The 22,589-nt window shown below is 31.8% G+C and overlaps 1 protein-coding gene and 1 long non-coding RNA gene across 2 annotated transcripts; both read left to right on the forward strand.

Moving 5' to 3' along the window:
• The first annotated feature begins 1 nt into the window (after position 1).
• Positions 2-13,946, forward strand: LOC127705999 (leucine-rich repeat-containing protein 72-like). The gene is made up of 8 exons (XM_052210395.1): positions 2-51; positions 4,014-4,087; positions 5,208-5,277; positions 5,714-5,909; positions 7,498-7,587; positions 8,739-8,891; positions 9,303-9,339; positions 10,987-13,946. The coding sequence occupies exons 1-8, from the start codon at positions 7-9 to the stop codon at positions 11,150-11,152; spliced, it is 831 nt and encodes a 276-aa protein (XP_052066355.1). The 5' UTR covers positions 2-6; the 3' UTR covers positions 11,153-13,946.
• A 2,084-nt stretch (positions 13,947-16,030) lies between these two features.
• Positions 16,031-18,574, forward strand: LOC127706001 (uncharacterized). Its single transcript, XR_007984143.1, has 3 exons — positions 16,031-16,764; positions 17,269-17,770; positions 18,273-18,574. It is a non-coding gene; the product is annotated as an uncharacterized LOC127706001 (long non-coding RNA).
• The last annotated feature ends 4,015 nt before the right edge of the window (positions 18,575-22,589 follow it).

Genomic DNA, 22,589 nt, shown 5'->3' on the forward strand with positions numbered 1-22,589 from the left:
AGCAAGATGGCGGACACGGGACTGGTGAAAAATAATTACAAGTCAAATCAAGTAATTACATCGAAATACAGTCAAGTTTTGTGATTTTGTTTGTTCGATAAGTCTGTGTTATTCGTTTACAAAACGTTAAACGGACGGAATTAAATTACTGGCCATCATCTTATGAGCAGTTATGAATTATGAATTTATGGGTACACCGATTTCCCGAAAACTCTCAAAAGTCAATAAGTACTCGAGAACTGATAGATTACCCGAAAACTCTATTTTCTATAAGGCGTGAAACTGCTTAAATTGGTTTTCTAAAATTACCGGCCATCATCTCATGAGCAGTTATACATGGTATATATAGTAATAAACAAAAAAAATTAGTTTTCGGGTAGTATCTATTGGTTCTCGTGTTCTTATACACCTTATTGCTATTTCAGTATTTGTTGGTATCGGGTCCGTTCCCCCTTATTACATGTTCGCCCTGGGTCCGTTCACCCTGAGTCCGTTCGCCCATAGAGTCTGTTCGCCCTGGGTCCATTCGCTCTAATTTAAAAAAAAAATATATTAATATTTATGGTACAATTTAAGGTTTTATAATCTTATTCAGATATTTAAATGGTAAATATTAAAAAATATAAATCTCTCCAAATTCATGAATAAACATGGAAATTAATAAAAAAAAAAAAAAAAAAGGTTTTTGTTTTGGAGCATTAATCAGGCTAATTGGCTTCATTGTTACAATTGTTTTTATTCAGAATTACTTTTAATGACTGTTGATTATAGATAAACTCATTATAGATACCAGGATTGAAATTTTGTACACCAGACATACGTTTCGTCTACAAAAGACTCATTAGTGACGCTCGAATCAAAAAGGGTAATAAGGCCAAATAAAGTACGAAGTTGAAGAGCATTGAGGACCCAAAATTCCTAAAAGTTTTGCCAAAGGTAAGCGAAGGTAATCTATTCCTGAAGTGGAAAAGGCTTAAGTATTCCGAAAATTAAAAGTTTTGTAATTTAGAATGCTGATTAGGTATGATTACGATGTCTTTGATCTCACTGATTGTTGTAGTTATTGTTTTTGATGGATTAATAATGAAATTGCTTTAATTGTTTTTTTTTTAAATAAACAAGTCAGCTTGGAATGAGTTAAAACAATGATGTAAGAATTGTAAGACATTAAAGGGAAATTGCTTTCGCCGCTTGGCTTCTTTGATCTCAAGGTGTTGAGTGAGTTGGATCTTGTTATACCTGTTTGGATTGTTTTGAAATTGTTACAAGGTTTCAAAAAAGATTAATCCATACAGATAACTTGGTCTCCAGTTTCTGAACACTTTTTCTTCTTCTTCAAAATACTGCCCACATTCAACATGATGAATATTCTGGCAAGAATATTTAATGCAAATCAAAAAAAAAATAATTATCTGGTAGCAGCAATACAGTGACAACATAAATATTCGGCGAAATTTTCAACAAACTTTAACATAATTAATTCAAATAATTTATACTATACAAGACAACAAAATAAAATAGAAATCAGGGCGAACAGACTCAGTGCGAACAGGTATTAGGGCGAACGGACCCGGGTTTTGTATTTGTCCGCCATTACTGGACATCACAAAGGTTTCCGTAAAATTTTGATGTCATAATAGAAAATATCTGACGCCACAATGGAAAAGTGATTGTTGTATGACGTCAAAAGTTCTAGCGGTGCAGATTTCTAAATAGCGATAAGGTCTATTGAGTTTTAGGAGTTTTCAGGAAATTGAGGTACGTCCCTGTTAAACATAGATCTGAAACAAATAAGGCACTGGCTACAATAAACCGCTAAAAGTAACAATAACAAATAATTAATTGTTGCTTCCAAGACAAATTTCAATGTATTTCTAGACAGGGACCTTTTCATACAGAAATTGCAGGTAACATAAACAACAAGGGAACGACCATTCAACTTCAAGGGGGGAGTAATGGTTTTTTTTCTTAAAAAAATATTCTGATCCCCAATTTGATGAAAAAAATATTTTGGTCAAGCAGATGACCTGCATTTTTAAGTGCATTACAATTTGTACAAGAAAAAGTTGTGTAAATTTCGCTGATGATCAGAGAAATATTTTTAGGAAACAGTATTGATCAATAACAGCAGGTAAATAACTCTTTTATGAAAAAAGTAAATTAAAAAAAAATGCTGAACACCTAGGAAAATTCAAAACAGAAAGTCCCTTATCAAATGGCAAAATCAAAAGCTCAAACACATCAATGATCAAACGAATGGAAAACAACTGTCATATTCCTGACTTGGCACAGGCATTTCCTTATGTAGGAAATGGTTGATTAAACCTGAGGTTTTATAGCTAGCTAAACACTCATTTGTATAATGAACACTGTGCTTAAACGGCTGTGGGTTATAACTTAAGTTACCCACAGTCCCAAGATGGCGGACTCTAAACTCGTTGATATATAATTGATACAAAATCTACTTTTTGTGACATTTTTCATGCACTATGTAAATATTTAAAGGTTTTTTTAATAAAGAAATCACTTACCATAAGCATAAATTTGTTAATTTTGAGTTCACTTTAGCATTTAGGCCAACCTTAAAAATGCATGAGATGTCTGTAACTTTTTGGTCAAAACTAATCATACATGTACTATCCGTAACTTTATTTTCGGATGTGCGTAACTTTTGTTTTCAAAATTGTAAGATTAATAATTTCAACAATTAAAGGACAATAAACACTATCCAACCCCTTATTTATTACTTTGGATGCATTAATGATTGATTGATTGATTGTTGGTTGCTTAACGTCCAGTGGCAAATATTTCATGCATATTCAGGACGAGAACAAATTAACAATAAATACAATTGGTAGGTTCTGTAATAAAGGGGTTCAGGATTAAGGTCGGAGAAATCTAGACCGCAACAGGAAACGAAGGCACAAAGGATAGGGACAGAAATTTAGCCTTGCAACAGGTCACCTACGGAACCCTCAAAGAGTTGTTGCAAGGGTTCTTCACGTGCAAAGAGCGTGGCACTCTCTTTACATGAGGCATCGGATTTAACGTCCCTTTTCTGACCAGACATGGCTGCAAATTTGTACATCCCGCACAGCCAAAACGGACGCCCCACTTTGGCGAGGGTTTTACTGCTGGTCGGAGGAAGACCATTGCTATTAATATTCATAAAGTTCATTAACTTTTATTTACTACAAGTCAATTACTTTATCCCTTGTAAGTATTTTTTTAATATGGGGGTCGAATCCACTGGGCCGCAACAACATAAAATGGAATCATATTCATTTCATACCTCATTGAAGATTAATATTTATGTAAGCCAATTTGTACTTTTTGGAAGATTTATATGTGTGTCATTTTGTACCATACTGAAGATTTATGTATGCCATTTCGTTCCATATGAAAAATTTATATGTGTGTCATTTCATACCATATATGGAAGATAATCTGTTTTATATGTATGCTTTTTTGTTCCATATAAAACAAACAGATTTTGTTCATTATTTGCTGCTTCTCCCCTAAGCTCACAACTTTATAAGGAGTAAGAGTGGTCGACTCAAAATCAGAATAATGTGTGGTTAGGGTGATATGTCTTCTTGTGAATTCAATTAGCATGTTAAAAATCTGACTCAGGGTGTAGGTCTTGTACAAAGCAGGGCCAATATTCATATCACATTAATATGTTATCGTCCTGAATATGCAATTAATTTGCTGCTGGACATTAAACAACATTCTGTCATCATCATCTTTCTCAATAGCTGACTGATGAGTACTAAAGAGTCAAGCTTTTTCTATAATGAAATATTGTATCTTGTCATTAAAATGATTCCGTATTGAATGTTATATGAAACCTAATTTAACACTTGTCATATATATGAATTATTTTGTTCTAATTATTATTTCCATCATTATAATCGTATATATGATTGAATGACTATAATCTTCATCAAAACTATTTCAGGTTCATGTAAACTGAATGCATTATAGATATGATTGAATTTTTACTTTTCTAGGCCATCAAATCATTACTGGAGAAATGTGGCATCAAAAAAGATAAAGATGTAGAAGAGCTGTATTTATCAAATCAGTAAGATCTCAGTGGCAATTTCTGTATTTATCAAATCAGTAAGATCTCAGTGGCAATTTCTGTATTTATCAAATCAGTAAGATTTCAGGGGCAATTTCTGTATTTATCAAATCAGTAAGATCTCAGTGGCAATTTCTGTATTTATCAAATCAGTAAGATCTCAGTGGCAATTTCTGTATTTATCAAATCAGTAAGATTTCAGGGGCAATTTCTGTATTTATCAAATCAGTAAGATCTCAGTGGCAATTTCTGTATTTATCAAGTCAGTAAGATCTCAGTGGCAATTTCTGTATTTATCAAATCAGTAAGATTTCAGGGGCAATTTCTGTATTTATCAAATCAGTAAGATTTCAGTGGCAATTTCTGTATTTATCAAATCAGTAAGATTTCAGGGGCAATTTCTGTATTTATCAAATCAGTAAGATCTCAGTGGCGATTTCTGTATTTATCAAATCAGTAAGATCTCAGTAGCAATTTCTGTATTTATCAAATCAGTAAGATTTCAGGGGCAATTTCTGTATTTATCAAATCAGTAAGATTTCAGTGGCAATTTCTGTATTTATCAAATTATTAAGATTTAAGTGGCAATTTCTGTAAGATCAGTAAAATGTCAGTACTTATCACATCATTAAGGCATGTATCAGAACCAATTTCAATATATACATGTATCATATATATAATTAATATTTCAGTTACAGTGATTTCTGTATTTATACAATTAATGAGATTTCAGAAGTAATTTCTAAACTTCAAAACTGTATTTATCAAATCAAAAAAATTTTAAAAGTTAATTCTAAACTTCAAAGCTAACCAAGATATATCTTTGAATGGTTTTACACTAGTAATTTTTGGGGCCCTTTATAGCTTGCTGTTTGGTATGAGCCAATGCTCCGTGTTGAAGGCTGTACCTTGACCTATAATGGTTTACTTTTATAAATTGTTACTTGGATGGAGAGTTGTTTCATTGGCACTCATACCACATCTTCCTATATCTAACTAATACATCATTCTGGAAATTCTGATTTATAAGTGAATTTTATATTTCAGAGAATTGACAACAGTTTTTGATTTTACAAAATATGAAATGTTGAAGACTTTATGATTATATTCTGCATTTCAGAGATCTTTCAGAAGTTGTTGATTTAACCAGATTTAAATTCTTGAAGATATTATGGTTAAATGCAAATAAGGTATGTATAGATACTTATATAGAGACAAAAGGTTTTTTTTATAACTGTCATGGTTTGAGTTTCCACAAAACTTTGATAATGTGCAATAAATGAAATTGAAATAAATTTCTTTCTTCTCTTTTTATTTTTACAGAACTAATTATGACATAATTTTGGAATCCTCTGGCACTGTTATACAAGTAAAATCATATCCAATGGGAGATAATTCACTTGCTCTACTTCACTAACAGTGACACAATAATAGACATCAGCATCGTCAATTTTCAATTCTTTATGTGTATATCTAGTAAAATGTGTCAACAGGGGTAAATAATCCTATTTTTTTTATTTATACACAGATAAAGTCTGACATGTCAACAAGATAATGGTGTTCAGATTTCACCTATGTTTATTATGTTTTACAAATAACGTTACAATATTGGTTGTTTTCTTTCAGTTAAGAAGTATTAACTGTTTGACTAACAACTTCCTGTTGAAAGAACTCCATCTAGAGAACAATCAGCTAACAACAATCTGTGGAAAGTTACGACATCTGACCTGTCTTCAGGTTTTAATGTTACATAACAATCAACTCACTAAACTAGAGAGAGTCGCTAAAGAATTCAACAAAATGCAAACTTTACACACTCTTAGTAAGTGCCCTGTTATTATTTGTTAATCTGTGAATGCTATCCTAATTCTGAACCAGATTTGTAGAATTTTCACACTTAATACATGCAAGGTAAGACCTTACAATAATAAATAGTCAGAAGAAATTTTATGAAATCTATGTAGAACTACATATATGGAAACTGCAAATTAAACAATCACAGAGCTTTGGTATGTACATGATTTAGATAATACATTATGACTTAATTTTCATTTATAAAACTTTTCATAGTACCACAATAAGGTTGCAACTCCCTCATTGAAAGATGATATTGGATGTGCTGTTAAAGCCCATTTGATTTTTTTTCTCACAAACAATGTTTGTATTTTCTTCCCAAACTCTTTGTTTTAACCATATCTGATGAAGATGATATTAGTGACATGTGTCATATATTATAATTAGATTTTTTTTAAATTTTAATTAGGCATTAAACATCAATTATTTTGTCTTTTTACACAAATATGTCTGCATTTCAGTATTAATACACACGAATTACCTCCCTTTGTCATATTGGAAATCTTTCCGTCATTTGAGCAAGAGAACTAACTATTCTTAGATAACCCCACCACATTCTGAAATTTGTCTGTCCCAAGTCAGGAGCTTGTAATTTAGGGTTGTCATTTGTTGCTGTAAATCATAACAGTTTTTTGTTTTTTTTTCTGTTTTTTACATAATTTAGGCTGTTAGTTTTCTTGTTTGAATTGTTTTACATTTCTTGCTTCTGTGTCTTTTATAGCCTACTATGTAGTTTGGGTTTTGTTCATTATTGCGGAGTGTACAGTGACCTATAGTTGTTATACTGGTGGAGAGTTGTCTCATTGACAATCATACCACATTTTCTTATTCTTATAATTATATAAAAGGGAGACAACTGAACATTATTGACATTAAGTAAGAAAATAATTTAAAAAAATATCTGTAGATTATTCATGCACAAGTTGTCTTATTAGGGGCCATTTAAAAGTATCTGAGAGCTTAAAAGGTTATATATACTTTAATATAATGTTGAAAATTTGTTGACATCTTGATATCTTTTGTGTTTATTGTTGTTAGGTTTTTGTCTCTGTGATATATATACAACTTCATCCTTTACATATATGTAAACAGTTCTTTCCATAAGATTTTGCTAGAACATACTGCATTAAAAGTAAATAAATATGTCAGATTTTTCAAGCATGACATTTAGAAGATATTTTAAGCTTTGGCTATGTAAAATGCAGAGTTTCCCGATGCACATTCACTATACCTTACAATATTTGTGAAGGTTGAACTTGGTTTTGTGTTGACCAAGTTAAATATACAATACAGTTATCTCCATTCTGATTTAAAATAATCAAATCATAACTTTTTATCATTTTGATGTAACATTCCTAAAAATTTAAAGTTTTTTAAAGCTTTGTTGTCATCTTAGTACATGTATTATGTAATAGGTACACTTCATGCATCATTTGAGAATAATAGTAGACATTTATTGTCCTATGAACCATTCAGAATAACACAGTATTAGATAAGAACAAAAAGAAAAACGTTAAAAAGATTACTTTATAATTTTTCTGTTTTTATCATTTCAGACCTGTTTGACAATCCAGTATCTCAAGAACCAGGTTACAGACTGTTATTAATTCATACAGTTCCCTCCTTAAAACTCCTAGATAGACAAGGTAAGATAATCTAGGAACCAGGTTACAGACTGTTATTAATTCATACAGTTCTCTCTTTAAAACTTCTGGATAGACAAGGTACCAGATAGCAGATATGTTATTTAATTTATACAGTTTCTTCCATAAAGTGCTGCATAGATACACTTCTGACAAAGTATGAAAATTCAGAAGTAAGGCTACAGACTGCTATTAATTCTCATAGTTCCTTCTCTGTTGTTATTGGAGGGAAAGAAGACGTTATGTAAATGTCAGTAGGACTGAGTAGGTCGAGTCCTTTGAGCTTGCTTTCAGTAGTAATCGTTAATCTATGATATAGTACATGTACTACGTATATGGTATTGCTTTACTTGTGTTTTTGTGGACTCTTTTTGCTTTTTGTGAACTGATTTTTACAGCACATTCTACTCTCTAGTCTCTTTAATTTTATTAAGAGATAAAAAATTTGGATGAGAACTCCAAATAAAGGTTTAATCTCTGTCATTTGTTAATGTGTCTGTCCCAAGTCAGAGTTCTACAAAAAATATTGTGACTTAAATTGATCGTAAGCATACTGAATCGTCAAAGACTTACGATAATTTTTAGTCATGAGATTTTTTGTGAAACGATGGCCAGGAACCTAATCCGTTGTTGTCTGTTTATATCTCAGTGTATTTTGTCCTGAAAAAAGTAAATGGCATACCTTCAGTTCAAATTATTTTTAATTTGTCAAAGCTCAGCCAGATGTTTTAGAGCTTGACTTACATTGTAAAATCTATTCTATTGTTGAACATTGTTAGTTGATATATATGCAGATGTCTGTTTTGCTTACTTGTTGGATAGCTGTTTCATTGATATTTACTTCATATAACTTTTTTCAAATTGATTTTTTGTTTTTCCAAAGTAGATTTATATGTGGTATTTCCTCAGGACTGATTTGGAATTAAAACAATGCTATACATGTAGTTAATTTATAGAAAAGACTACAAGTTTACCCTCTAACTTGATTAATTCAATGAAGGAAAAACTAAGTATGGTGCACATATTTGCAAGTTTTTTCTTTCTTGATGAAATGTTTCCTGAACTTTGAAAATATAATACTTGGTGTCAAAAACAATGATGCATAATTATTGATTTGTTTCTTAAGACCCATAATTATTGATTTTATTTTTTAGAGGTAGGGAAAACAGAAACAGACCAAGCCAGGAGAGTTTACGACCAGGAACAAGAAAAGATAAGGGAGACAATTGCATTTGGTAGAAGATCAGAAGGACCACCAGAGTTATATTATCCTCCAGGTCTGGAAAGATCACGAACCATAGATATAGGTTAGTAAAAGTTGGATTATGTACATGTTATTATCAGCAATTTGTACATTTTCCCTTTGATGTTACTTAATGATATTTTAAGATCATGGACAGGACTTGATACTCGTAAATATTAGGCAATGACGTCATCTATCAGTGCAGCAATGTCACATGCTTAAGTCAATCCGAATCAATTTATCAATTAAATGCAAACTTTAAGTTTGAAAAGGTTAAATGAAAAAAAAACGCTCACTTAAAAAAAGGTACTTCAGAAAAATATTTTATGTCAGGTAAAACATAAAAAAAAAGCATTGATTTTAGTGATATTTTGGAATATTCATTTACCAGAAGATATTTAAAATATATATATATATACAAAAAAAATACATTTGTTTTTGGCAGTTTAATAAAAATTATTCATTTTGTTTTCAGAATCCAAAAATATAGGAAACAGTTACCTGAGAGATAAGTAAGTAAAGTACATCAGAAAATTATACAGATTATAAACCACTGAATAGGTTGAATTGTTTCACATTTTGTCATGTCGAAAACCTTTTTTCCCTTACTATATGGTATTGGTTTTGCTCATTGTTGAAGTCCGAACAGTTACCTATGGTTGCTAACATCCATGTCATTTAGCGAAATTTTAGTCTCTGGTGAAAAGTCTTTTATACATGTATTGACAATCATACCACATTTTCTTATTTTAATATTCATGAAAATTATTTGACTTGATTTATTTATTAGGCACAATTTTATACTGTATATTTCACATAAAACCTACTCTTGATTAATTAATTTTTTTTGTGACTTGACTTGCATTTTCGTAGATATTTGATTTCGTGGTTTTGCCAATCTCTGCATACAAAGCCTATAGAAAATTATAATTCATGGAACATTTGAATTCATGGTTCACCTGTATCCAGGAAATTCATGAAAATTGATATCCAACAAATAATAGTGAATCCACAGTATGTGTTTTGGGTTTTTATGCCCCCGCTGTAGTAGAGGGGACATTTAATTTTACCCTTGTCCGTACGTCCTAAAAATAGTTTCCATTTCTAACTTTAGTGTGTCTTAACCAAATGTTATGAAATTATACACAATGCTAAATACCACAAAACACAGATCAAGTTTTAATTTGGGTGGTGTCATTTTTACCTTTCTAGAGTTATGCCCCTTTACAGATGGAAAAATTGTTGAATTTTTTGTTTCCATTCTCTAAACTTAAGTTTGCCTTAACCAAACGTTATGAATCTTATACACGTGGGTTATTACTACAAAACACAGATCAAAAATGAATTAGGGTTGCATCAATTATACAGTTCTTGAGTTATGTCCCTTTATAATGTTATATGCATGTGGGGCATCATCTGTGTCGCATGGACACATTCACCATTTATTTTTGTTGTTGTTATTTCCAACAAGTAAAGCATATACAAGACATAAATACAATATGATACCTGTAAGATATAAAATATCATAATCATAAATACATTAATAATTGGAAATATTAGACATTTTTTAAATAAGAGATCAAAAGAAAAGTTAAGAAAAAAATAAAATAAAATAAAAACAATTTTTGTTTACCAAATTATGTTGGGATTATTTCTAATTGGATTTGATCAACTTGCTTTCTCACAATTTATTTGTTTATAAATTTGATGTTAAATATTGTCATTTTCTGATGGTATTAACACCAGTATTTTTTTTATACAGAAAATTATTTCATATACAGGTATATTTCCACTAAATTAAATTGTGAATATACCTAATCCTGTGTGTTTACATCAGGAGAAAATAAAAACAACTGAAGCCTGCATTTTTGTCAAATAAACAGACCCCAGACAATTCTGGTTCTTTCAACAACTGGTTGAAACAAATTCAACCATAAACACCATCAAATGACTTAGAAAATGGAAAAGTGGAATGAGTTAAAGGGACAACAACCCAGGAGAAACCAGACCAACTTGGGTGGATAGTTGTCTCATTGGCAATCATACCACATCTCTTCATTCTTATATTTACAAAAAAAATAAATCTACATATACCATATGTACCGGTATTTCTGAGAACAATATTGTTGTTTACTATAAAATGTTCATTTTTAATTCAGTCCTCCTTATGACAGCACAGAAGAAGCTGTAAATGCTAGAAGATTAAAGAAGTCAGTGACTGTTTTTACCACATTTGATTGGTCGAAAATACCACGATATGAAGAAAGACGACAGATGGACAAACCTTTTGATTCTCCAGAAATTATAACACATGTTTATCGTTAATTAATTATTTGTTATTTTAAAAAAAAACTGTGATAAATTAAGAAGTATTAGAATTCATTGGTGATAATAAAATATGTATTAGAATTCATTGGTGATAATAAAATGCGTATTTTAATTCATCAGTGATAAAAAAATAAGTATTAGAATTCATTGGTGATAATAAAAATAAGTATTAGAATTCATTGGTGATAATTGAAGTAGTATTAGAATTCATTGGTGATAACTTAAGATTAGAAATTCATAGAGTATTAAAAAAAAAAGTATTAGAAAAAGATTTCTATTTAGAATCAAACATTTTTTCTCAGCTTCATATCAGTATTTCATGGACATGTTGTATAAGTGCTATTTATTTGTGTAATATATAAGAGGAGCTTGGGTTTAAATTTGGTCTCAGTTACAAAAAAAATTGAATTTTTTATAGGGGTATGGTAAAATATCAAGCATGTTATATTTTATGACTGTTTAATTTCATTTTAAGTTTCATGAGTTGATTGTAAAACCGATCATTTGCAACAGCTTATTAACTGAAAGTTTCAGTACAACATATGTATATTGACCACTGCCCCCATTATTGATGAAATATACTTTTTGGTTATACTATATGACTGGTATCAACTTAACATAACTGTTCAATGTTCAGATATTCAGTTTTTTTTTTATGTCAAATCGTTTTAAATAGTTGTTTCATTATAATATTTTTTTAACGATGATGTAGATCATCACTTATGATATATTTTTTCTAACAACTAAGTATGATTCTACTGTGGGTAATTGTAGTAAGAGGTACAATCTACCAACTGATAATGGTACAGTCTTGCTTTATATTGTTGTTATTTGTATTTGACTATCATTATAATAATTCTAAATGTTGAAATATAAGATTTGTGGTATGTTAATCAGATTTTTTGATTTGATATTAAATTAAGATTGTAGTTATCTCCCTTTACTGACTACAAATTGCTTACAAATCCATAAAAAGAATCCTTACTAACAGAATTTGGTCTTACCAAATATGATTTATTTATATGAAATTAATATCTTATTTTACATTGATATCATTTACTATTATTATTTTGTATAATATAACTAATTTGATTAGTTTAGTACAAGTGGCAGAATAATCAGAAATGATGGTGGCCACCAAACGGCAGAAGCAAGTTACATGTTCAACTGTATTTTCAAAGTAGACTGAAAACGACTGATAGAAAAGTGATATTGCACATTTATTTTTAAAAAATCTAAAAATATAGAATTTAAAAACCTCAATACTTTGAGACACAATCATAACAAGCAATCAAGTGAATTTCTGCTTTATTCCAGGGATATTGACAATAATAATAAAACAATTATAGCCTTTGGATGAGGTTGATACCAGGATATATTGACCTAAACAAATATATCAACCCCAGACTTTGTCTTCAGTCGAAATACTTCTTATAGAGTGATATATCCTTGTATCAACCTCATTCAAAGGCTTTCTTTTATATTATTCCACTGTTTATACATATTTATAGTTTAATCAATATTTGATTGGTTGAGACTATCCCACGTGTCATTGAACAAATCTTCATATTCCCCTCTGAGTACCATATTCCCCTCTGAAATATCGGGACTACATCTGCGACGCTTAATGTACATAACGTTTTGAACTTTTTTTTTTTTAAATAGCGATAGCAAAAATCATTATCGTGTTCAAATTTATTTTAGACATTAAAACAAAAAGGTTAATAATTAACTTTTGATCCGTACTGTTTCTCAATGTGTATGTCATGTTTAGTTATAAAAACAAGTGGATTCGAAAAAAAATGTATGCAAACTAATATTTTATGTTCAGGTAGTAAACAAAGCATATACATGTATATATATAGGCAGTGGAATAAAACATTCATTTCCCTTTGCCTCGGTAGATATGAAGATTTGCTTACCCTCGAAAAATCATATTTCCCTCGGGCACAGCCCTCGTGAAATATGAATATTCTCGGGTGAAAAAATCTTCATATCTCCCTCGGGCATGGGATTTAAATGTATAGTATTCCACCATACAAAATTTGAATTACAATTTTTTTTTCTCACTAAATCAAGTTTCTGCAATCGTCAGTTTCCAGTTTGATGTGTGCAGGACTATTTAATCACTTCGTTTGTAATAATACTTATTTTCCTGTCCAATTGTCCAACACAAAGTATCGTCAGATTTTTAATGATCTCAATTTCTTTACATAATATATATATAATATACAAACAGTCTAGTATTATAATATTTTTAAACTTAAAATATAGTTGAGGAATAAAATATATGTAATTCTTTTTTTTTGTCAAATGTTAGTACTATTGTTCTTAAACAGTCCTGTCCTATTTCTCTTTATTAATATAATAGTTGATATTTGGGAGGGGAAGGTACTTGTCTGTTTCTATGTGAAAACAGGCTTGTTTTTATTTTATTTATAATTGGGGGCAATAAATTATTGTTATTTTACTAGAACATATTTTTTTTATGACAGTGCTCATACAACAATAATTAACTTGATTTTTTGATTGATTTATTTAATGTACCATTTTTTAGGCCTAAAAATAGCAGATTTGTGAGAAGTATCATCACTATATTTTTATATTATTTTATTCCATTGGTGAAAGCCATGTTAATATTGTATTGACATTGGATGCTTGATTTTTATGTTTTTGTTTGTGTTTGCACTAGTTTTGTAAAATGACATTCCATAAATTTATTTTTGTTGACATTTTTTAAGCAATACGTATTGCATTTATTATGAATAATAAAATTTTACAATGTAAAGAATGTGTTTATTCAGACTCTTTGATGATTATAGAGTATGGAGAGGCTTGAAACCCATCCCTTTCAGATAGTAGATATAAGAAGATGTGGTATGAGTGCCAATGAGACAACTCTCCAGATGTTCATATGTTCCTGTCTTAGATAAAATAGAGAATGGAAATGGGGAATATGTTAAGGAGACAACAACCCGACCAAAGAGCAGAAAATAGCCAAAGGCCACCAATGGGTTACCAATGCAGTGAGAAAATCCTGTACCCAGAGGCAGGCTTCAGCTGGCCCCTACACAAAATGTGTACTAGTTCAACTCCAAAACATATAAATGAACTAAAATTAAAAAACATACAAGACTAACAAAGGCTAGAGACTCCTGACTTGGGACAGGCACAAAAACATGTTTTGTGAGATCTCAACCCTCCCCTATACCTCTAGCCAATGTAGAATAAACAAACACACAGCAATACACACAGTAAAACTCAGTTTAAAAGAAGTCAGAGTCCAATATCAGAATCAGAGTAGATGCTTACATTCCTCATTATGAATTATGGATATTTTAGTCGAATTATTTCCCTTGGATCTACATCTCACAAATGGCATTTAAAATTATGAATGAATATGCAGTCAAATTTTCAACAGAAAATATGTTGCTTGTGTTCAGTTGTAGTTTAAAACAGTAGCTTTAATCACCTGCCAAAATTTTTTTTTACCGAGATACCATTTCTTGAACAATTTGAACAGCCATCTGATCTATTTACTAGACCAATGTCATTTATTGCAATTAACAGTAATACTTGAAAATGTAAATTATATTTTGCTAAATTCCAATGATTTAAAGACAGAATAGCAGCTTCATTTTCCTACTTTGACATGAGGAACAGAAAAATTGTATTTTTTAACAGCAGTGGATATTACTTCCTGTTTCAAGGAGCTAACATATTGCCATTTTAGCTTTTCTTTACTTCTGCTCTTGTCTTAATTTTGGTTTGGTATTTGCCTTTTTTAGCTCACCTGACCTGAAAGGTCAAGTGAGCTTTTCTCATCACTTTGCGTCCGTCGTCCTGCGTCCGTCGTCCGTCGTCCGTAAACTTTTACAAAAATCTTCTCCTCTGAAACTACTGGGCCAAATTTAACCAAACTTGGCCACAATCATCATTGGGGTATCTAGTTTAAAAAATGTGTGGCGTGACCCGGTAAACCAACCAAGATGGCCGCCACGGCTAAAAATAGAACATAGGGGTAAAATGCAGTTTTTAGCTTATAACTCAAAAACCAAAGCATTAAGAGCAAATCTGACATGGGGTAAAATTGTTCATCAGGTCAAGATCTATCTGCCCTGAAATTTTCAGATGAATCGGACAACCCGTTATTGGGTTGCTGCCCCTGAATTGGTAATTTTAAGGAAATTTTGCTGTTTTTGGTTATTATCTTGAATATTATTATAGATAGAGATAAACTGTAAACAGCAATAATGTTCAGCAAAGTAAGATTTACAAATAAGTCAATATAACCGAAATGTTCAGTTGACCCCTTTAGGAGTAATTGCCCTTTATAGTCAATTTTTAACCATTTTTCGTAAATCTTAGTAATCTTTTACAAAAATCTTCTTCTCTGAAACAACTGGTACAAACACATCACCAAACTTGGCCACAATCATCATTGGGGTATCTAGTTTAAAAAATGTGTGGCGTGACCCGGCCAACCAACCAAGATGGCCGCCACAGCTAAAAATAAAACATAGGGGTAAAATGCAGTTTTTGGCTTATAACTCAAAAACCAAAGCATTTAGAGCAAATCTGACATGAAGTAAAATTGTTTATCAGGTCAAGATCTATCTGCCCTGAAATTTTCAGATGAATCGAACAACCTGTTGTTGGGTTGCTGCCCCTGAATTGGTAATTTTAAGGAAATTTTGCTGTTTTTGGTTATTATCTTGAATATTATTATAGATAGAGATAAACTGTAAACAGCAATAATGTTCAGCAAAGTAAGATTAACAAATAAGTCAACATGACTGAAATGGTCAGTTGACCCCTTTAGGAGTTATTGCCCTTTATAGTCAATTTTTAACAATTTTTCGTAAATCTTAGTAATCTTTTACAAAAATCTTCTCCTCTGAAACTCCGTGGCCAAATTAAACCAAACTTGGCCACAATCATCATTTGGTTATCTAGTTTTAAAAATGTGTGGCGTGACCTGGTCAACCAACCAAGATGGCCGCCACGGCTAAAAATAGAACATAGGGGTAAAATTCAGTTTTTGGCTTTTAACTCAAAAACCAAAGCATTTAGAGCAAATCTGACATGAAGTAAAATTGTTTATCAGGTCAAGATCTATCTGCCCTGAAATTTTCAGATGAATCTGACAACCCGTTATTGGGTTGCTGCCCCTGAATTGGTAATTTTAAGGAAATTTTGCTGTTTTTGGTTATTATCTTGAATATTATTATAGATAGAGATAAACTGTAAACAGCAATAATGTTCAGCAAAGTAAGATTTACAAATAAGTCAATATAACCGAAATGGTCAGTTGATCCCTTTAGGAGTAATTGCCCTTTATAGTCAATTTTTAACCATTTTTCGTAAATCTTAGTAATCTTTTACAAAAATCTTCTCCTCTGAAACAACTGGGCCAAATTAAACCAAACTTGGCCACAATCATCATTTGGTTATCTAGTTTTGAAAATGTGTGGCGTGACCTGGTCAACCAACCAAGATGGCCGCCACGGCTAAAAATAGAACATAGGGGTAAAATTCAGTTTTTGGCTTTTAACTCAAAAACCAAAGCATTTAAAGCAAATCTGACATGAAGTAAAATTGTTTATCAGGTCAAGATCTATCTGCCCTGAAATTTTCAGATGAATCGGACAACCCGTTATTGGGTTGCTGCCCCTGAATTGGTAATTTTAAGGAAATTTTGCTGTTTTTGGTTATTATCTTGAATATTATTATAGATAGAGATAAACTGTAAACAGCAATAATGTTCAGCAAAGTAAGATTTACAAATAAGTCAATATAACCGAAATGTTCAGATGACCCCTTTAGGAGTAATTGCCCTTTATAGTCAATTTTTAACCATTTTTCGTAAATCTTAGTAATCTTTTACATAAATCTTCTCCTCTGAAACAACTGGTACAAACACATCACCAAACTTGGCCACAATCATCATTGGGGTATCTAGTTTAAAAAATGTGTGGCGTGACCCGGCCAACCAACCAAGATGGCCGCCACAGCTAAAAATAAAACATAGGGGTAAAATGCAGTTTTTGGCTTATAACTCAAAAACCAAAGCATTTAGAGCAAATCTGACATGACGTAAAATTGTTTATCAGGTCAAGATCTATCTGCCCTGAAATTTTCAGATGAATCGAACAACCTGTTGTTGGGTTGCTGCCCCTGAATTGGTAATTTTAAGGAAATTTTGCTGTTTTTGGTTATTATCTTGAATATTATTATAGATAGAGATAAACTGTAAACAGCAATAATGTTCAGCAAAGTAAGATTAACAAATAAGTCAACATGACTGAAATGGTCAGTTGACCCCTTTAGGAGTTATTGCCCTTTATAGTCAATTTTTAACAATTTTTCGTAAATCTTAGTAATCTTTTACAAAAATCTTCTCCTCTGAAACTCCGTGGCCAAATTAAACCAAACTTGGCCACAATCATCATTTGGTTATCTAGTTTTAAAAATGTGTGGCGTGACCTGGTCAACCAACCAAGATGGCCGCCACGGCTAAAAATAGAACATAGGGGTAAAATTCAGTTTTTGGCTTTTAACTCAAAAACCAAAGCATTTAGAGCAAATCTGACATGAAGTAAAATTGTTTATCAGGTCAAGATCTATCTGCCCTGAAATTTTCAGATGAATCTGACAACCCGTTATTGGGTTGCTGCCCCTGAATTGGTAATTTTAAGGAAATTTTGCTGTTTTTGGTTATTATCTTGAATATTATTATAGATAGAGATAAACTGTAAACAGCAATAATGTTCAGCAAAGTAAGATTTACAAATAAGTCAATATAACCGAAATGGTCAGTTGACCCCTTTAGGAGTAATTGCCCTTTATAGTCAATTTTTAACCATTTTTCGTAAATCTTAGTAATCTTTTACAAAAATCTTCTCCTCTGAAACAACTGGGCCAAATTAAACCAAACTTGGCCACAATCATCATTTGGTTATCTAGTTTTGAAAATGTGTGGCGTGACCTGGTCAACCAACCAAGATGGCCGCCACGGCTAAAAATAGAACATAGGGGTAAAATTCAGTTTTTGGCTTTTAACTCAAAAACCAAAGCATTTAAAGCAAATCTGACATGAAGTAAAATTGTTTATCAGGTCAAGATCTATCTGCCCTGAAATTTTCAGATGAATCGGACAACCCGTTATTGGGTTGCTGCCCCTGAATTGGTAATTTTAAGGAAATTTTGCTGTTTTTGGTTATTATCTTGAATATTATTATAGATAGAGATAAACTGTAAACAGCAATAATGTTCAGCAAAGTAAGATTTACAAATAAGTCAATATAACCGAAATGTTCAGTTGACCCCTTTAGGAGTAATTGCCCTTTATAGTCAATTTTTAACCATTTTTCGTAAATCTTAGTAATCTTTTACAAAAATCTTCTCCTCTGAAACAACTGGTACAAACACATCACCAAACTTGGCCACAATCATCATTGGGGTATCTAGTTTAAAAAATGTGTGGCGTGACCCGGCCAACCAACCAAGATGGCCGCCACAGCTAAAAATAAAACATAGGGGTAAAATGCAGTTTTTGGCTTATAACTCAAAAACCAAAGCATTTAGAGCAAATCTGACATGAAGTAAAATTGTTTATCAGGTCAAGATCTATCTGCCCTGAAATTTTCAGATGAATCGAACAACCTGTTGTTGGGTTGCTGCCCCTGAATTGGTAATTTTAAGGAAATTTTGCTGTTTTTGGTTATTATCTTGAATATTATTATAGATAGAGATAAACTGTAAACAGCAATAATGTTCAGCAAAGTAAGATTAACAAATAAGTCAACATGACTGAAATGGTCAGTTGACCCCTTTAGGAGTTATTGCCCTTTATAGTCAATTTTTAACAATTTTTCGTAAATCTTAGTAATCTTTTACAAAAATCTTCTCCTCTGAAACTCCGTGGCCAAATTAAACCAAACTTGGCCACAATCATCATTTGGTTATCTAGTTTTAAAAATGTGTGGCGTGACCTGGTCAACCAACCAAGATGGCCGCCACGGCTAAAAATAGAACATAGGGGTAAAATTCAGTTTTTGGCTTTTAACTCAAAAACCAAAGCATTTAGAGCAAATCTGACATGAAGTAAAATTGTTTATCAGGTCAAGATCTATCTGCCCTGAAATTTTCAGATGAATCTGACAACCCGTTATTGGGTTGCTGCCCCTGAATTGGTAATTTTAAGGAAATTTTGCTGTTTTTGGTTATTATCTTGAATATTATTATAGATAGAGATAAACTGTAAACAGCAATAATGTTCAGCAAAGTAAGATTTACAAATAAGTCAATATAACCGAAATGGTCAGTTGACCCCTTTAGGAGTAATTGCCCTTTATAGTCAATTTTTAACCATTTTTCGTAAATCTTAGTAATCTTTTACAAAAATCTTCTCCTCTGAAACAACTGGGCCAAATTAAACCAAACTTGGCCACAATCATCATTTGGTTATCTAGTTTTGAAAATGTGTGGCGTGACCTGGTCAACCAACCAAGATGGCCGCCACGGCTAAAAATAGAACATAGGGGTAAAATTCAGTTTTTGGCTTTTAACTCAAAAACCAAAGCATTTAAAGCAAATCTGACATGAAGTAAAATTGTTTATCAGGTCAAGATCTATCTGCCCTGAAATTTTCAGATGAATCGGACAACCCGTTGTTGGGTTGCTGCCCCTGAATTGGTAATTTTAAGGTGATTTTGCTGTTTTTGGTTATTATCTTGAATATTATTATAGATAGAGATAAACTGTAAAAAACAATAAATGTCGGCAAAGTAAGATCTACAAATAAGTCAACATGACCGAAATTGTCAGTTGACCCCTTTAGGAGTTATTGCCCTTTATAGTTAATTTTTAACCATTTTTTCGTAAATCTTAGTAATCTTTTACAAAAATCTTCTCCTCTGAAACTACTAGGCCAAGTTAATTATAGATAGAGATAATTGTAAGCAGGAAAAATGTTCAGTAAATTAAGATGTACAAACACATCACCATCACCAAAACACAATTTTGTCATGAATCCATCTGCGTCCTTTGTTTAATATTCACATAGACCAAGGTGAGCGACACAGACTCTTTAGAGCCTCTAGTTTGTTTTAATAGGTCTTATAAATCTAGTAGTGTCTAGTTTCCAATAATTGGTGGTTATTTGGATTTCTACTCATGGCACAAATGCTGTCATTATTCCAGTTTACAAAAAGAGCCGCGCAGAGGATACCAAAATGGGATATTCAAACTCATAAGTTGAAGACAACTAAACTGACAATACCATGGCAAAAACAACCAAAAAACTAGAAGACCATCAACAGTATACAAAAATAACATAGAAAACTAAAGAATGAGCAACATGAACCCCACAAAAAACTTGATTACAAAGTGACCCATTCAAAAGGGAAGTGATTATCTCCTAAGATATCAATCACCATTAAAACTTAGGAGCACCTCATCCTTACCCTACATTCAGTGTTTAGATAAACAATATACAATTATGGCCCGTAGAAAAGGTGAATATCCAAAATTGTCAACACGAGAAGGTTATTTCACTGAGGGCGCAGCCCGAAGTGAAATAATTTTTTAGGGTTGACAATTTTGGATATTCATCACTTCTAAGGGGCCAAAATTGTTTTATAATACCAAAATAATAGTGGAAGGGCCTTTTGAACCAATGAAAAACCACTACCCTACTGTATATAATAGTATAAAGAATTTAAGTAACAAACACGAGTTATCTGTGGCACTAGATGTCCAAAGCCTTATTTCCTTGTCACTCGATGGGCTTCCTGTAATGTGAGTGTTGCCATTTTGTTTACCTACGTCTGTTACGTCATTTTCATGGGAGATAACTTGGGTACAAATCAAGAAACTCAAAAGGTTATTCACCGGTGAATAATAGGGTCATTTACCGCTGGTGTAAAATTTTAAGGTTATTCGTCCTTCCACACAATTAAATGAAAATTAACTAAATTACTCCATGTCATGTGATAATGTACTACGCAATAGAATTGTTTATATATGTAAGGTATAATAATTATTCATCAATGGAGATATTCTTTAAAATTTTATGTTCTTTGTGAATGATAGAAGCAACAAAAAAAGGGAATGATGTTTTTCTAAATTACTGCAAAGAAATTACCTTTTAACCTATGTTTTAAAGATTTGTATATGTTCTGTCCATAAAACAACAATGTGTAACCAATAGTAAACCAACATGCAGACATCTTATATGTTCAGGTATTTCACATCCAATCTTTTATGGTAATATTCTTTACAAAGCACAAAAATGTCGGCATTCACCTCAAAAGCTAACCAAACCTTTAAACAGACTTATTAAAGAAGGGATATAGTTAAGTTAGTGTTGTCAGGTCATTAAAGATGGCATATTTTGGCTTTAATATTGATTCACTTATAGGGTCTATGTATCGGAAATAAACACATTTATTCTAAAACCAGTTGTTGGCATGATACGGGTTATGTTCTTCTCATATATTTTATGATGGTATGCTACTAAACCCCTAACGGGAGGGATTGTACTTGATATTCACATCATGAAGACATAATCTTTCAATCAGTTTAATTGAGATATGGATCTGGCATGTTAGTAACTGCTAGTAGTCCTTCGTTAATTTATGTATCATTGTCATTTTTCTAAGTTTCTTTTGTTACCTATTCTGACATTGGACTCGGACTTCTTTTAAACTGAGTTTTATTGTGCGTATTGCTGTGTGTTTGTTTTTCTTCATTGGCTAGAGGTATAGGGGGAGGATTGAGATCTCACAAAACATGCATTTTTACACCTGTCCCAAGTCAGGAGCCTCTGGCCTTTGTTAGTCTTGTATGATTTTTAATTTTAGTTGATTCATATATTTCGGAGTTTAGTATGAAGTCCTTTATCAATGAACTAGTACACATTTTTGTTTAAGGTCCAGCTGAAGCATGCCCCCGGGTGCAGGATTTTCTCGCTGTGTTGAAGACCCATTGGTGGCCTTTGGCTGTTTTCTGCTCTTTGGTCGGGTTGTTGTCTCTTCGACACATTTCCCATTTCCGTTCTCAATTTTATTGTGTAACCAATAGTCAAATTACATTGTGTAACCAATAGTCAAATTACATTGTGTAACCAATAGTCAAATTACATTGTGTAACCAATAGTCAAATTACATTGTGTAACCAATAGTCAAATTACATTGTGTAACCAATAGTTAAATGACATGAAGTGATGGGCATGATTACTGGGGCTCTTTCCATTATGCAAATTCAATTAGTTCGTACCAAAAATTGTGTATCCATAATCTGTTGGGTCAGGAATGAAAAGGGAACAGTACAGTGTACCAATTTCATTGGTTGGAACCAGAGAATTGAAACACCGGAACTTGAAAGTTTTATACAGCCTTAGTTAGGATTTTATGAGCAGTCTATTTGATAC

The sequence above is a fragment of the Mytilus californianus genome, unplaced genomic scaffold, assembly GCF_021869535.1.
Source record: "Mytilus californianus isolate M0D057914Y unplaced genomic scaffold, xbMytCali1.0.p SCAF_6, whole genome shotgun sequence".
Taxonomy (NCBI): Eukaryota; Metazoa; Mollusca; class Bivalvia; order Mytilida; family Mytilidae; genus Mytilus; species Mytilus californianus.